We start from the raw sequence: 16702 nt of genomic DNA, 5'->3' as shown, positions 1-16702 counted from the left end.
CTTTTTGGTAAAGGCAACCTTCCTGATCTGATAACTGCCAAGGACAAGCCAAATACGCAGGGTCAATCTATGCACATTTAATCCCCAGAAGGCAGATTAAGTGTATAATTGACCCATATAATCCATGTATCATCTCCAGTGAAATGTTTTCTATGTCCGGTTTAGGCAGACATGAGGCCCATAAGAAAGCGATCAGAGACACAGTATTACCATTGCAGTGGATTTCATCAGAGTTAGAGATGGCTTTTTAATCACTGATCTCAGAGACTGCTAGATTTAAGCAGATGAACTAGCACTAAGCACATCTGTTTTAATCCTTATCTTCTACTCAGGCTGGTGTCTTCAAGAAGTACAAGGAGGAAAAAAATAAATTAATTTTTTTTAGGTCCTTGCAATCTTAGGAGCTTCTCTTGGTGTTTTGATCTCTCATATCAAAAGCATGTTTTTGTTTTTTTCGGTAAGATATTGAATTAATCATCAGAGAGAAAAATGCCATCTGCGCTATTTAAGGACTGCATCAGGATGCTGGAATTTGCAGGATCTCGGGGAGCACACTCGACGCTCAGTAGCCTTTTGTGTACGTGCTACTCGCCTGCGGCTGGGGAGGAAGTATTCTTGGTATATTTTACATTACTGTTTACCAATTTATAAGGAAGAAAGATCAATCATAGTCTACTAGTCAATCATAGACTTTCTGGATCACATATGTTCTGACGGGTTGAAACCTATACGGTGAGTATCTAAGGGTGTGTGTAAAGATACACACACATACAAATACGTATAAATAACTTCCACCAAAGGGCACAGCCCTTGCAAGTAAAACTCCCACTGCCTTCAGACAAAATTACAGATTTATAAACTCTGATTCTATGAAATTCTGAGTGTTCTGAGCCAAAGGGGACCTGAATTTTTCAGGATTGGTCTGAAGACTGGAGATCGCTCTGAAAGTATTTTCCATGTTTAAGATACACCCGCCTGCCTCCACCTCATCGTTCCTAGAAACAGTCACATTCTGCATGTCAACTCTGCCCCCTTTCCTGGGAAAAAGTGATAAAATTTTACTTTCCACCAGGCACTACACAGAGTTTGCGATCCTTCCATGCTGCACGCAGTTTAAATCCTAAAGCACCCAGCCACGCACAGGAACGCGGGGAGCGGATGCTACGATGCTATTCTGAAACTCTTCTGTTACCACTGCTCTCTACCAACGGGTCTGATTACAGTGTTTTAGCTTTAAATGTTATCAAATTAGTGAGCCAGGCCAAGTAAATAAGTCGTGTTACTCTGCAGTAAACAGCACTGCCAAAAAGCTAGTTAGGTTTTGATTACCAGCAGAACTGCACGATCAATCTGTTCGTTCAATGATCCCAAGAATACAGACTTTTAAAATTAAGATGACTCTATTTCGGGGGGAGGAAAGAAAACCCCTTGACTAATTTGCAGAATTAAGAGGATTAACACACAGTCCACACAGAAATATTACAATAATCTTCCACAAACACCGGTGTCTCCCAAAGACCATTGCCCTGTTCTTCAGGTGCGAGCAGGGCACGCGATGCAGGGGAAGAGAGATGGTTTCGGAACTAAGAAATCGTGGCAAATACCAAAAAAGACATACTAGCCCAGCTTCTGTTGGGAGATGGCCTAACGCACTCTGCAGCCTCTGCTCCTGGGAGGAAACAAAGGGGAAATGAATGAAAACACTGGGCAGGACTGCGGAGAAATGTGGGGATTAAGAACATCCTGGGAGCTGCAAACACCACCCAACGTGTGATAGGCCACCTTGCAGCGTCCAGCTCCACTCTGGCACTACTCACAGCCAAAAAAAGGGGTCTTTTCCCGTCTGCATGGAGATTTAGCCCTATATTGCAAGTGTCTCTGTCATCCCACCGAGACCAGAGGAACTGCCTGCAGGCGGATTTAAGCTGTTTGCCTGCCATTGCTGCACGTATTGACATAAAACATCCTAAAACTGGACTAAGCTTCTGGCTGGGGTGAGCCAGCATGGCTGCACTAAGCCAGCGGAGGAGCTGGCCTCGAAAGTGTTAATAATCTCATTGCCTGGAGAAACTCTGCAGCTAAGAGGATTGCTCCTCTGCCACGCTGGCGGAAGTGAAAACAAAGTCAGGCCCAAGTCTAATTCAGCATCATAAATACCATTTTTGATTATCCCCCTTCTCTTTCATATTAAAAGGGTAGCTAGCACCTGAAGCGTCCTTGGAAAATATGACCATCAGTGCAGAGACCAAAGGAGCTTAAAGACCCCGTGGCCGTCCTGCTTCGCTGGGTTAGGTGAGGGGGGCAAAGGGCTTTGGTTGAGATCAAGCTCAGGACAACAGTGTCAAGCATTTCCTCACCAAAACGTAAGTGAACACAGCACTGATTTAAATGGGGCCTGGGCCCAGCTGACCCCCACGTACTCATAAACCCTGCCAGCAGCTCCTCAGCCGTGCCAAGACCTGACCTCAGGGGCAATTTGCTTCTTCAGCTGCAACCTGGCAAAGACGACACACAACCACTCAAAACGTAATTCCAAGTTTTGGGTGACTGGGACTCGGCGCATCCCTCTCCCTCCTTGCGAACAAAGGGCCCCACAGCTCACCCCGCTTGTGGGTGCACACTCCTGTACACAAGACACATGCAAAGATGCCGGCGGCATTGGGTCCCAATGCTGCCCCACCAGTGTGGGGAATGGGGATGGGAATGGGTATGAGGATGGGAACGGGAATAGGAATGGGAACGGGAACAGCTCCCACACAGCTGCAGCTCCTGTCTGCAACCAGCATGGGTCAAAAGAGGTGGAGCAACATAAAAAACCTACTCTTGATTATTTCATTCCGTGTGGACCGGGGAGACTTGAGGAAAGCAAGGAGGGAAAGAAAGGTTTTGCACTTTTTGCTTTTCGACAAGGTAGCTGCTCTTCTTTTTTTTTTTTTTTTTTCATGTCAACTGTTAATTTGTTTAAAATAGGGCTTGGTAAAACTACATACAAGCAGATCAAACCAAAATCAATATTTGTGCTAATTACAGCCTTTTGAAAATCGGAAATAATGGCCCCAAAGGGTACAAACACACCAACTGTGATTCATAGGGAAAGGATGAGGGAAAAGGCAGTGTGGGCATTGAAAAGAACAGTCCAGATGAGCTCTGGAAATTTAACTGCTCATGGAATAAATTTCAACACAAACGAGCAATGCACTCGCAGGCCTGCTGCAGATGGAAGTGACAGTCTTTTGTTTTATGTTTTGTGGTTGTTTTTTTTTTTTCCTCCCCATGCCTGCTTGATGGGTGATGTGCGTCTGGTGCTCTGCGCTGCAAACTCTCCCCGGAGCGAGCCTGCGCGGCGCCCGGAGGAGGCACTGCCGTGCTCCGTGCATGAATGAGGCATTCTCAGTGGATATGGGTCATGCTAGTAGATGTACACAGTAAGATTATTTGACTCTAATTCATGCCACTTGATATAATGTGATAAAACATTTGACATGAGAGATAAGTTCCATTTTAATCCGATTAGGTATGGGGGAAAGAAAGAGTGGGAATTGTAAAGGAGGAAGAGGTTTCTAAGGGACAGGTAATGCGCAGAAAGAGAGATATCGAGTGAAGGAGGAGGCTGGCTGGGAAAAAAAGCAGCTTTCCCTGCACACTGAGGAAGCAAACGAGCGAGTAAAGAAAGCGAGGAAAGTTGTTACAGTTCCAGAGCCAGGAGACTGAGAAATGGCACTGCTGAGAGATGAAAGGAAGGAAAGTAGGAAAAGAAGCTGCTTCAAACAGAAATCGATATATGGACAAATACCCTAAAGGAGACTGAAACACTAATGCTACAGGCTGGCCATCAACAGAAAACCTTCGCTAGAGAACAGCTACGAGGACAGAAAGGCTATAACACAACAAGAGCAACAGAAACAGAGATATCGGTTAACATGCATCCAAATCCAAAACAAACGGGCATCACAGGTCACTGTTCTCTTACAGTCCAATGAATTTATCTTGTGCAACAGAAAAATAGCTCTGAGCATCTGGGTCAGTTCCTACCATGCCACCTTCATCAAGGAGACCACGTCTCAACTTTACCTTCGGTGTCAGACACCACAACATGGTCCTCCTGAAATATGAAAGTCTATTCCTAATCAGTTCTGTTTTGGTTAGTTTTTGAAATTAAAATTTAGTGCACTTAATTCACTGTCAGTTTTGGAGTACTTGTCAATAAAACACACTGCAAAATGTGCGGAAGAGATGGCCCTTAGCAAGTGCATCTGCCAAAAACCCGGCTCAAATTTTAACAGTGAGAACAATGACCAAGATGTTCCGTTACAGAGAGATTTTCCACAAGCTTAAACACAGTAAAGGGCTCTCTTAGAAGTTGCTGTTCCCTTAAAATCCACGCACAGGCAGACCAAGACACAGTAGACTAGAGTAGAGATTTAAAGCAGGCAGAGAGCAGATACGAGCCTTAGTCAGAAAGAAAGGAAAGATTTATTTATTTTTTAAAGCTATAACCAATAAATTTTCTCAAAATGTGACTTATCCTCCTGTCTTATTTTGTCACATTTTGGGTCTCTCCTGCTTGGTATCCAAGGAGGAGAAGGCATTTACTTACATCAAATAACCTTTCTATATACATCTCCTCATTGACCTTATCACGCAGGACATCCTGAGAGTGGCGGACAAATGTCACATAGGCATCAGCAACATCCATCCCCGGCTTCTGCATGGGGGAGAGAAGAAGAGAGAGAGAGAAAGAAACATGAATAGCGGCGCAGGGGGCAGCTCCTCTGTGTAGCCTCGTGGCTGCTTTTCCTTCTCCTCCATCTCCTGCTGTCCTCCTGCAGTTGGCCCTTTCCTTACCTGATGGTCACCGAGTCCCACTGCTTTGCCCAGCAAAATACTGTGTCAAGATCATGCAAAGACACTCGTTCTTTCTCTTCTTTTGCCTAGAGCGAAGCCGGTCAGAGGAATCAAGCTCCTCCTCGACATACCGATGCCGGGAAGTTGTCTTGCTACCTTTGGTGCTGTTGACCTAATGAGTGAACCCGCAAGCTGGGCTGGGGACTTGTTTTCTTGAGTCATCTTCTCTATGCAAGCCCTCTGGTTTCTGCAGGTAGAAAGCCAACAGCCAGAGCCAGGCTTTTGGTTCTTCTTCTACGGTGGAAGGATACGTGCAGAAAGCAGCTGGAGCTGCAGGAGGCATGCCAAAATCACCCTTCTTTCCCTGTTTAGACCCCTGACATTAACTCACATTTAGTGCTGCTCTTAAGAATGAATTGGGTAAATGGTAAGTCAGGGAATGGATGTCTACGTGAACGTTTAAGCAACTGCTAAACTGCAGGAAGCTTCCCCGTGCTGTCACGTCTCTACGGCTCTCTGCAGAATTTAACTGATTTTAAACAGCAAACTACAAGTGTGCAAGATTTTGGGGACCACAGCATTTCTTTAAAGAAAATGGCAACTGAAGCAGGCTGAATGGAAATTACTTTAAAAAAAAATATAATCTTGTTTGAGTTCACATTGCTTGATATATTGGAATCAAACTTACCTCAAAGGAAACCCATTAAAATACTGTAACAGGAGTCATTACAAGAGCTGCCACAAAATCTTAAATTTCCATGGCACATTGTAAGTTTGTTAATAACTAGTGTCATTAGTTTCCATTACTGTGATTTACCTCAGATCACAGAGTTATCATTTCTCTGCAAGATACGATTGTCAGCCGCTGTAAATTGAAGTTAGTTAACACATCTGTGTAATTTCCAGGGTGAAAATGAGGACAGTTTGGAAAGCAGTAGGAAGGGAGTTTTTTAATACAAAGCAAACAATTATCAAGCAAAGGGCCAGTGCTTGGCCCTTGGGAAGCCAGTAACATTTCTTAACACCTACTGCAACAATGACAAGGTATTAATTTGAAAAACAATGAGGACAACACAAATGTGGCAGTAGTCAAGTGTTACACTTTCAAGCAATTTTCAGCACGCCGATCGTGCCCATTTCAAGGTGGCATTAAATGGATTGGTTTGTACCCAGACAATTGCAACACCGTCTGCGGAATTAGATTTAACCGATGGTTTTCTGTTCAACACCAGGATTTCCCCTCTGTCCTCTAAAAGAGGAGCCTCTAACCAAACAGGTTTTTCTTTCTCCTTCCCCTAGAAACTTTACGGACCATGGGATGGCCTCCCACAAAGGTCTGGGAGCTGTGCAGGGCTGGTGGTTGATTTAATCAAAAATTCGGGGGCTGTCAAGGAAGCCGCTGTAACACAGCTTCGTTTCCAGGGGTAGGTGGGAGACACAATAAAAAAATAACCCAGATGAACGATTTCTATTTTATGCCCAGAACTGGAGCGTCTGACTGGCTCCAAGGACAGAAGCTGAGCCTTGCTCCTCCCGCACACCCGCGATGCCATGGACCTCCCAAGGGCCTCCCAACTACAATGAGAAAATGTCTTTGGAAAAGCCTGAAAGGGTTCTACAGCACCCTGCTGAGACCACTTCCCTGGAGATGTTTTACTTTCCAGAAACACAGAGGCCTCAAAAAACGCCATGCTTTGCTGTAAAAATTACTTAAAAATAACTGTTCTGTGCTCAAATTCCTGATGACAAAATATTTAAGATGCACTGGAATGACCAGGAGTTTCAACTGAAGGATCTCCACATTTTCTCGGGTAGAAATGAATTCTGTGCCCCTCCTTCCAATGCTCTCAATATTTTGTTTTTATTACTCACAGATAACAGGATGCTAATCTCTGCATTGGGATATTTTAAACCAAGCAAGATCTCTTACTGCTCAAGAGTTTGCCATCTCCATGCTGGGCTCAACATACAGTAATTTTGTAGGGAAGGTTTATCTCGGGCCAAAGGGATAGGAACACGGAACACAGATGACGTGGTCCAAGATAAATTGTCTGATAAATTTAACACATTTTCATGTGAGAACATGCAGAGCAATTGCATTGGCATTAAATGTACATATATATACATTATACATACAGGTCATCAAACTCAACTGAGTTATTCTTGATTTACACTGCCCAGTTGAACTGGATGCAGGAACTGGTGTGGTGTACTAAAATCTACTCTTTTTTCACTTGTAATTGCTCAGGATCTCTCTGCCTGTAAATGTTACAGTAACCCCTTATTCCAGCCAACATTCATATATTACACTTCAACTCAATTTAAATGTAAATTTCTGGCAAGTTAAGTGCTCTGTCTAAGAACATTAAGGGCTCTTTTCCTTATGAATCAAGGTCTAATTAGAGGAGACGATGTACAGTTTTCCTATACCAATTACAGAAAAATGGAAAAAAATTATTTTCATTAACAATTTCCCAAGCACATGTTGCTAGCTCATCACCATTTCCCCAAAGTAATAAAAAAGTCATTTTCCAAAAGAGTAAAATAAACCAACAATTAGAAGAACAAAAATAAAATAGATTAACTAATGTGTTAGATGTGTGTTGGCTCAGTTCTAACATGTCTGGACCTTTTTGTTTGGAAATTATACTGTATTTGTACAAGTCCAAATGAAGACTTAACAGAATGCACTGCTCCCATTTTTTTTTAAATGTGATTCAAGCCAATTGCATAAATATGGTACCTTTTTGACACCATCTGCAAATTATTGCCTAAACAGCCTCGTGGGTCTCCATAAGAGGGTAACTGCTCATTATTAACATCATGGAGATATTCTTTCCAGTTCAAATGTTAGAAGTGTGAAGGCCCATGGTTCGATCTTGGCTGTTAATGCATAACGTGGGTTGCTACACATGCCATAAACCAAAGCACAATGCAAATTACTACGACAGAAGTTGTTTAAATTGTGCTTACGGGTACATCCACGTATTTGGAAGCAGCCTTCACCTGTAAAAGGAACAAGAAGAGAGTTTACACCATTAGTACGTTTTCAGGTCTTTGCTTTTTCTTTCAACACCTGTAAGAGCTTCTCCAGCCAAGACTTGGGACAACATAACGCTGAGTGGGGGGAAAAGGGTGATAAAAACTACGTTTCCTGTCTAAAAGAATAGGCAAGGGTGTTTTTTTTGTTGTTGTTGTTCGGAGAGGTAACTTTACTGCTGCTAAAGCTCTAATAGCAACAGATGATAGTGTGGGAGTTGTGTTTCTCCCTCTTCTACTTCAGCGAGCGGGGGAAGACGGGGTTTGTAAGTAGACATCGTTATTTTCTTCGGAGGCCTCATTCTTCGCCCGATGCCACGTGTCTCCGAAGGCAGCGCGTGTCTCTCCCGTTGGGAGCCGCGTCCCAGAGACCGTGGGAGACCCCAGCAGCGTGGGCACAACAGCATGGAGGGCCGCCAGGGTGACCACCAGAAAGTGCCCAGAAGGCCCTAATTTTGCCCCCTGCCCATAGTCCCATGCACGACATGCTTCCCCTGGCTTTGCATGCTGCAGCTTGGGACATTATTTTCTCTTTTTTTTCTGGCCCTGATGCTGGCAGGAGCTCACAGACCGTGTCGGGGCCGTGTTCACGCCCTGCCACAGAGAAGTGCCCCAAAGCTTTTCTGCCCAGACTACAACAGCTACACTGGAGTTTCCTATGATTTTTTTCCCCCTTCTTTTTAAAAGATTTCATTTGAGGGAGGATATCAGAGGGAGGATACTGCACTCTGTGGAGTCCTCACAACCCGGTGGGGGCTGCAAGACCCCAAATTTACTTTGTCTCGGGTTTGCCATGCAGCAGGGTGCACATCGCCTGGCGCGGGAGGCGAGGTGGCCCCTGATGTCAGGGCCAACTTTTCCAACTGAGCAGCGCCCAGCTGGCCAGAGAGACCTTTTTCCCACTGTAGCATAAGGCACCCTGTCTAGAAAGAGTACGGCTGGGATTTTCCACAACGCTTCTGCTTTTAATTAGGGGAAGCGTTGCCGGCCATCTTTGTTTGGGTGTAAAAGCTCACCTGCTTTTAAATATTTCTAAAGCTACCATTAAAACAGCCTAAATATAACACGCACACAGTTGCATCTTGGGATGAATAAATTATGTGTCCCGAATGAGAGAATGAATGTATGTGTGAGACAGAATGTGAGAGTGGGTGGAAGCACTCATATGGTGTGTGTGGGGGGTGCATAATTAAGCACAATGAGGCGATACAAAAGACCAGACTGGTGGTAATTGCCGAGGTGAACGCTGCAAGTATTGGCAGCGCCCGGGCTGCCGAGCCGGGGGGCAAGAAGCGAGGGAAGGGCAGGAGGAGGGCACCCAGCGCCTGCCGCCGGGGTCTGGCTCTTCGAGGGGCAGCAAGGGGATGGGGCACGTCCCAGCACACGAGTTTACAAAGGAGGGAGCAAAATCAGTGCCAAGCCCTCTCTCCCAGCGAAGAGTGACCGCTCCTCTCACCTCCAGGTATCCCCGTTTCCAGCCGGCCGCCTGGACACCTCGCCCTTTTCACTGCATTTATCTTCACAACTTTCTTGGGAGGCAGCGAAGCGCCATCCCTTGCTCCTGCCGAAGGGGAGCGGAGGAGCCCCAGCCTCTACTTGTGGAGCCCATGGAGCTCTGGAGGAGGAGGCGGTCACAGCACATCCACGGCTACATGGAGCATCCGCGGGCAGGGCTGCCCCAGCTCTCTCCACACCAGCTCTTTTTCTGAGCTGGCAAAGCTAAACAACCGGGAGGAAAGCTTGGAAAACCCTGTGGCTCGACATCCCGCAGAATTGAAGCTGGGGTCCGCGCTCAGGGCTGCGCTGTGCCATGCACCTGTATCTTCAACTGTCACACGAGGCATGAATGACAGCAGCGGCACCCCAGGGAACCTGCAATCCGAGCATGGATTTAGCGCTCTTAGGTCCAGCCTCGCGCCATCGTCTCAAGCTGCCTTCTTCCCCAAAGCCAGGAGGTGACAAGAATAACTCAGTCAGCTTCCTGCAATCTCCCCTCTCCACCCACAAAAAAACTGAGCTGCTTCTCCTGCCCACTCCCCTTTAATCAGAATAATTACTTGTTTTTCTTTAAACTCAGATTTGGCTACATTTAGTGAAATTTCCAAACTGCCGGATGTTGTGTGATTTTTGCTAGGCTGCCGTTTTTCACAAAGTATGTGACTTTGCCATGAAACGTCTCAGTTTACCATACAAATTTTGTGCAGAACAAAAATAAGATCTTTTACTTCTGTCTCCCTCGGGTAATACGCAGTCTTTAGTTTTAATTACCGTAGGTGTAATTCTCCGCCTACAGAGGCCATCCAGATTAAAGGGAATTTTAGCAGCTGTCATTCCTGTGACTCAGTGGATCTGCACATGCGGATGCCCAGCCAGGGCCTGGGCTGCTGCCGCCGAGATGCACTTAAATGTAGCAACAAACAGAAAAAAAAAAAAAAAAAAAAAATTCTGGCCAAATTTAGAAGGGTATTTTCCTCTCAAAGTGCTCTGCAAGGAGAAGTGGCTAGTGAGAATTTATTAGGACAACAGATGCATTAATTTTATCTTGAATTTCGAGGCAAGAATTGGAAATGAGGATATCCTACTAGGTGATAAAACTGTCTGTCACAAGACCCCCGACTACATGTCACTTGCAGAGAGCCTGGAAAACACGCGACGAAAGAAGTCGGCGGAAGGGGGTGGGAGACTAATGCTTTCTAGAGCTCAGTGGCTTGGACCATCACACTTTGTTGTATTTGTTCAGACGGGGAAAACGTGGGAGGTGGTGCAAGCATGCTGTAACAAGAGAGAGTTTCTCTATTTATCGTTGCAAAGACTAAACACAGCAAATCTCATTACTATTGCAGGGAAGGGAGACTTTCTAAGCCCAGTGCCAAAGGGGTCGGGGCTGCTCCTCTGCCTCCGGTGCTGCCCAGTGGCTCCCAGTACACGAGTGGGCCAGAGTGAGAAACACCCCTTGCCTGGAAAGGAGCATCCTGCTCCTCTGCAGAGCGCCCAGCCTCCTTGCTGGGGGCGAGGGCTCAGCACCTTCCTGGAGACATGCACTCACCACGCACAGTAACTATTTGGATGCGCACCCCTTCCCGGCTGGAAACTCAAGAAATTGAGCTGTGGAATCAAAGGCTGTGGGGCTGTCAGAGCGGGACAGACCGTTTTGCTGCTGCTGGGGCAGGTAAGTGTCGGTAAACGTCCGAGGAGCAGCAGAGTGAAGGTGCTTGACCCCCATGTACCTATGTGCTGCCTCCCCATGGGTGCCCAGAGCCCGAGCCCGGCCGGGGCCTTCTCTCAGCAATCGAAGGGAGCAGCACTCAGCAGTGTAAACAGTAGGATGTGGTGGGAGCAACGCAGCATCAACCGAGGAACAGCTTGGATTCAGGGAGAAGGAAGGGCTGCATATTACACTGTCTACCCGGGCTGATGCTGGTACTTCCGATGCCTGAAAAGCTGCCGCCTCCACATCCTCTGCTGCTGGCACATGAACATCTCCTAACCCTCAGCAGCACTGGAATGAGGGAAGGTACTCACCCCAAGCCATCCCCTGCATCCCCCCAAGCTGTAACCACAGCCCCGGGGCTGTAACCACACAGGGGTTATCCTGGGAGAAGGGCCGCACTGCAGGGCAGTGAGTGGGACACCCTCTCTTTGCCTTCTTTTCTGAAAAGCTAAGTGCCTCCAGCAGAGTTTCTGGCCTCAGCTGGTGAGCTTTCCTACATCCATTCTTACCATCCCCGTTCCCAACAGATCCTACAAAACTGCCTCAAACTCAGCAAAAAGAGCCCAAGAGTAGCAAACAACAGACAATCGTGAGTAGCCCAGACAACGCCTGAAAGAGATTTTGGAAATCCTTCCCAGTTTGTGGAGCGGTGCCTTCTGCTGCCCGCCCAGTCTCTGTGAATGAGTGAGGGCAGGACAGGCTGCACACGGTGGGGGCCCGTGGGGGAAAATGTTCCTGCAACTTTCCCAGCAAGCCCAGACACAGGCATTTGGGCGCACACCAGTCCGCGAGCTGAGCTAAGAGAAGCTACACTTGCAAAGAGACACCCTTGTAAACTTTCTGGCAAGCCGTTTCAGAAGACCTTTGAAAATCATAGAATTAGAGAATTGCCTAGGTTGGAAAGGACCTTTCAGATCATCAAGTCCAACCATCAACCCAACACCGACAAAACCAGTCATTAACCATGTTCCACACACTATGTCTACCCGTCTTTTAAATACCTTCGGGGATGGTGATTCCACCATTTCCCTGGACAGCCTGTTCCAATGCCTGATAACCCTTTCAGCTGCTCTTTGCTGGTCCTAAGAAGCTGTCACAACACTTTTCTGGAACAGAGCTCAGATTGCTAAATCCTTGTGGATACCGAGGCCAACTTTGCATGGATATCATTCTTGTCCTATTTTTCTAGGAAATATGTGATGGGATGAGCTGTGGATTGGTTCTGCAATGCTAGGGAGAAATGTGTCACGAGAGGCACCTTGTGCTGTGTAACCTCATGGCATTTCCCCCACCTTGTTCTCTTTTAGAAACACAAAGGCACTCCTTAGATGTCCCTTATTTTGTTTTTTACTTAAGATGGTCACTGTTATGGCCAGAAGAATGAAAGGAACACACTTGCCATGCAAGGCAGCAATGAAGTAACTTCTTTAGGGAAATTGCGTGTACAATGTAAGGATTTTTCTTCATGATTTTTTCATCCTCAACAGAATAAACTCCACCAGCCTGAATGATGACTAGAGATAGCTTTACACTGTGCTACAATAAGATGGCCCATGCATTTTGGGTGTTTATGTACTGTATATCCACACACAGGATGTATATTCGTGTGGGGGTTACAGTGTTGAAAAAAAGCACAGAATGTCAGAATTATTATGTAGCTGATTTAGTCCTGGGAGAGCAGGAGATTACAACTCGGGGGGGGGACAGGGACGGGAAAGAAGAGAGGAAAATATCTTCTGTACTTACAGTAAATGACAGGAAAGAAGAAAACAAAGTTCCTTCATCGTATCTAGACAGTTTGGCCAAGACTCCTTCCAAAATGGTGACAAACTATGAAGACAAAAAAATACTGCAATTATTTTTAATATTTGAACAAGGGTGTAAAAATCAGCATCGGCTTCAGAGAAGCCAGTTGAGCTCTCAGCATTGCCAACCGGTCCCCGAGCACAGCGGGCCGGGGGGTGGGAATAAAGGAGCATTGCCTTTCAGGCACTATGCCTCGCTGGGTGGGAATCACCCCTCAGTGTCATGGGTGACACTGGGGACAGGAGAGGGGGGTGATGCTGGCGACAGGAGGGGGTTGCCCACACGGAGGGAAGCCAGCTCAGCCTCTCCGGACGGGGAAGCTGGTGGTTCCTGCTCCCAGTACACAGTGTCAAACACGCAGCTAGTTGGGTATTCTTGCAGAAGAATGAAACTGGCATATGTTGGTGGATTATGTTTAAAGGTCTCCACTGCATAATAGGGATGACTTGTTCTCGAAAAGTTTGAAACTAGCGGAAAACACACCCCACCATCTTTCTCCCTACGTACCAATTCCCCTCTGTGTTAGCGCAGCACACCAGACCTACACAACAACCCATGGGAAACGCTGGCAGCTGAGCTAGAGGAGCCGACTCTGATGAAAAACAATTTCCAAACAATTAAACCTGACATTTTGGAATGTGTTTCCCACTATCGTCACCTCTAAATTAATTTCTTAGAAGAGCATATGGCGATCTTGCACAAGACGAGTTATTTTGTCCGCACAACCTTACGCGTAGGAGTGGTGACCACCTCAGCGTGCCACCCCAACGTCTAGGCAGCAGCCTTTAGCAGTGCCACCCTCTGACTGCAGCTACCCTCAGTGCCGCGGGGTGACGCTGACCACGGGGTGTTACCCCCATCAACATAACACCCATCCCTTAAAACCACTTCTGGCCCAGTACAGCAATCCTGCTAGCAGCATATTACATCTCACGCAGTTCCTAATCATCAAAGAGTCACCATGAAAGGACTGGGAGATGTACGATCTTGCCTGTGAGAAACAAGAAGCCAGTTCAGCATCTTAATGTGTGACATTTTAATGGAAACGCACATATTAGAAACGCAATGTTAACAGTGAATCACTTCACCTGAAGCCGAAGGTTACCTTTGCCACTAGGAGTGTTATCATTTCTTTGACGGTTTCCTCAATTAGTTCATCTATTTTTGAATGGTACTGGTGCTAAAGAAAAATAAAAGGAGAGGGGGAGGAAAATGTTAGCATTGATCACAGGCAAGAGCTCTAGGGTTGTCAGCCTCTTCCCTTGGTAAACCACAATATGCGGTATTAAACTGAAGAATTATGCAGCTTATTACCCTGTGCTCCACCAGAGTGGCCAGCGATTACTCACACTTGTAGGAGAGACCTTGAATTCAGGAGAATCTTACACCCTGGGTTCAGCAGACACGCCGTTCAAACCAAGCACCTGGTTAAACGCTTTGCTCAGTGACTATAACACAGATGTAAAAAACCCCAGCAAACCAAGACGAGCCTTTCTGTCCCAGGCAGGAGCCAGCCGGCAGCGCAGCCCCGAGCCCCGGCTGTGAGCAGATCCGGCCGCACGAGCCCGGAACGGGCTGACCAGCTCCAGTGCCTGCGGCATCAGCCTTTCCGAGTCTTCAACCCAATTTCTGCACACGCCAAACCTTGCTTAGCTTGGGAGCTCTGATGCAATCAGCTGCAATATGGCTAGAATAGGTACTAAAATACAGTCTTCTACTAATTTAGAAAAGACCTGTTTCCAATACAAGATTTAATTAGTGAAAACATACAGTATATTCTTATTTTCAATGGACTGAGAAAATACTGATTATGACTGCTTTCCAACACAAAACATTTGATTTTTCAGTCAAACATTTCAAGCACTGGTGCTAGTCACTATATTCATTACCACTTGGCATTAATATTGTTTTAAAATGTTAACATCAAATCACATTGAAAGAGACAAATCTGCTTTAAATACTAATCAGACTTTGGGAAGGAAGACTGCGAGGGCTTTACAAATGCTAGATGTTGGTTGCAGTGTTTGATCGGTAGTCTCTGAACTGCTCAACAGTTTGGGGATTTTTTTCTGACAGTAACATTAATACAGGAATTTGGAAAAAAGAAAATAAAAGTAGGACACACTTACCCACTCTTTAGCAAACTTTTCGGATGATTGGGGACAGAAATAAAGAGGAAAGTGCAAAAGACAGGAAAGAGAACATATGAAGATAAACAATAAATAAACGAAAATCTTTTAAAAAAAAGAGGGACATATGAGAACAGCAGTGTCATGCACAGAAACAATAAGCAACGGAAAATGAAACGTGATCAAAACCTCCTTTCCCTGAAATATCAGAGTTTGCTATCTGTAGGTGGAAAAACTGGGGGAAGGGACGGGATTGTTCCTAAACTCTGACAGCCTCTTATGGTTTTATTTATCTCTGGAGAGGACGGTGACCGGCTGCCGACAGGCAGGGCTCAGCAGGGGGGCAGCTGCGCACCCTTCACCAGGAGGTACCCGAGGGCGAACCCTGCACCCCAGGGCAGGGCAGGGGTGGACGGTGCATCTCTCCGTGGCCAAGGACCTGGCTGGGACCACCCGCAGCCTCACCCCCGCGGGAGGACAGGCAGGCACCGTCACACCACAGGCAGGGAAAACCATACATCAACAAGTAAGGGATATTTGCATTTGCAGTTCCCATTTCCATGTCCTGCTTTGCAGGTCAAGATATATATATACGAGTCCCTTATCACAGACCATAGCTGTGATTAATCTGTTTGAAGCAGAGTTAGACCTTATCAGCTCCCAGGGTTGACCTGGCTGTTCCCAGCACAGCTGGAGATGTAGCTGCGGGGTGACAGGGACCTGTAACAGCTGGGCACGGGCAGGAGCTGCTGATGTTCTTGGCACACACAGCCAAGGACCTCCTAAGGGAGATGAAGAAGGGACTGTGCATATATTGGGGGTGTCTTCCCCATGATGTTTTCCTGCTGCCCCTGCATTTTCTGTGGCTGTGGAAGACCTTGCAACCAAGGATTTAGCAAACTGCTTTCATTGGGTGAATCATGAGTTTTAACTCAAAAAGGGCTAGTTACGCACAAAACAATACCCTGTAAAATGCACTGATCAACGCATTTCCAGCTAAAAGCTTGTTTAAAAAGCAAATAGAGCCCTGACGGAATAAAAGTGCAGGTCTGGGAGCGGGAGAGGACCCTGCGCACACACCAAGGAGGTGTTGGTTGGACCCTAACCACTTGTTCCCATCGCTGCCGCAGTCCCCGGGGCAGACTCAGACCCGATGCCAGGGCTGGTGGCCGTGCAGAACAGGGCCCAAGAGGCTGTGGTCCTGCCCCAGGCAGCCCCAGTAATGTGCACCCACCGCCGCTCGCCCTGCAGCCCCAGCTCCACCTTGGGACCATGAGCATCATCCAGGACGGGGCCGGAGAAAGCGGAGGTTTGGAAGACGACTGCCTGGTGCTGCTTTTGCAGGCGCCTGGCTCGTAAACCAGCACTTCCAACAACTCCTTCTGCATTTCTTATGAAAATGCCTGAGGTTAAAGATCGCATAACTGGTTTGCTTTACCCAGCGTAGCCCCTGCTTTCGATCGAGTTCATCGCAGCTTTCTATTAGCTCAATTATTACGATCCATAATCAGTGCACTACAATGATTCAACTTGACTTTATGTGATGAGTATCTTGCCTTGTCATGTAACAGATTGTGTGTACGTTGTATTTCTCTAAGGACCATCTGACCTTAGATATTAAATAGAAACATACTAGACCAACTGAGAAACATTTAATACATACATTTATCCC

The 16702-nt window shown here is 46.5% G+C and overlaps 1 protein-coding gene across 9 annotated transcripts in view; it reads right to left on the bottom strand.

Annotated features, from left to right (window-relative positions):
* Positions 1–16702, bottom strand: part of CADPS (calcium dependent secretion activator) — a 218268-nt gene that overhangs the window by 16798 nt on the left and 184768 nt on the right. For all 9 annotated transcript variants that reach the window (XM_074151901.1, XM_074151904.1, XM_074151902.1 and 6 more), the window contains 4 exons: positions 14007–14081; positions 12842–12925; positions 7819–7851; positions 4598–4705 (listed from right to left, as the gene is read on the bottom strand). In XM_074151901.1, coding sequence (XP_074008002.1) covers positions 4598–4705; positions 7819–7851; positions 12842–12925; positions 14007–14081 — 300 coding nt within the window. The remainder of the gene's footprint in view (positions 1–4597; positions 4706–7818; positions 7852–12841; positions 12926–14006; positions 14082–16702) is intronic.

The sequence above is a fragment of the Numenius arquata genome, chromosome 8 (genome assembly GCF_964106895.1).
Source record: "Numenius arquata chromosome 8, bNumArq3.hap1.1, whole genome shotgun sequence".
Taxonomy (NCBI): domain Eukaryota; kingdom Metazoa; phylum Chordata; class Aves; order Charadriiformes; family Scolopacidae; genus Numenius; species Numenius arquata.
Note: the sequence above shows the minus strand (reverse complement) of the source record. Positions and strands in the feature narration are given on the sequence as shown.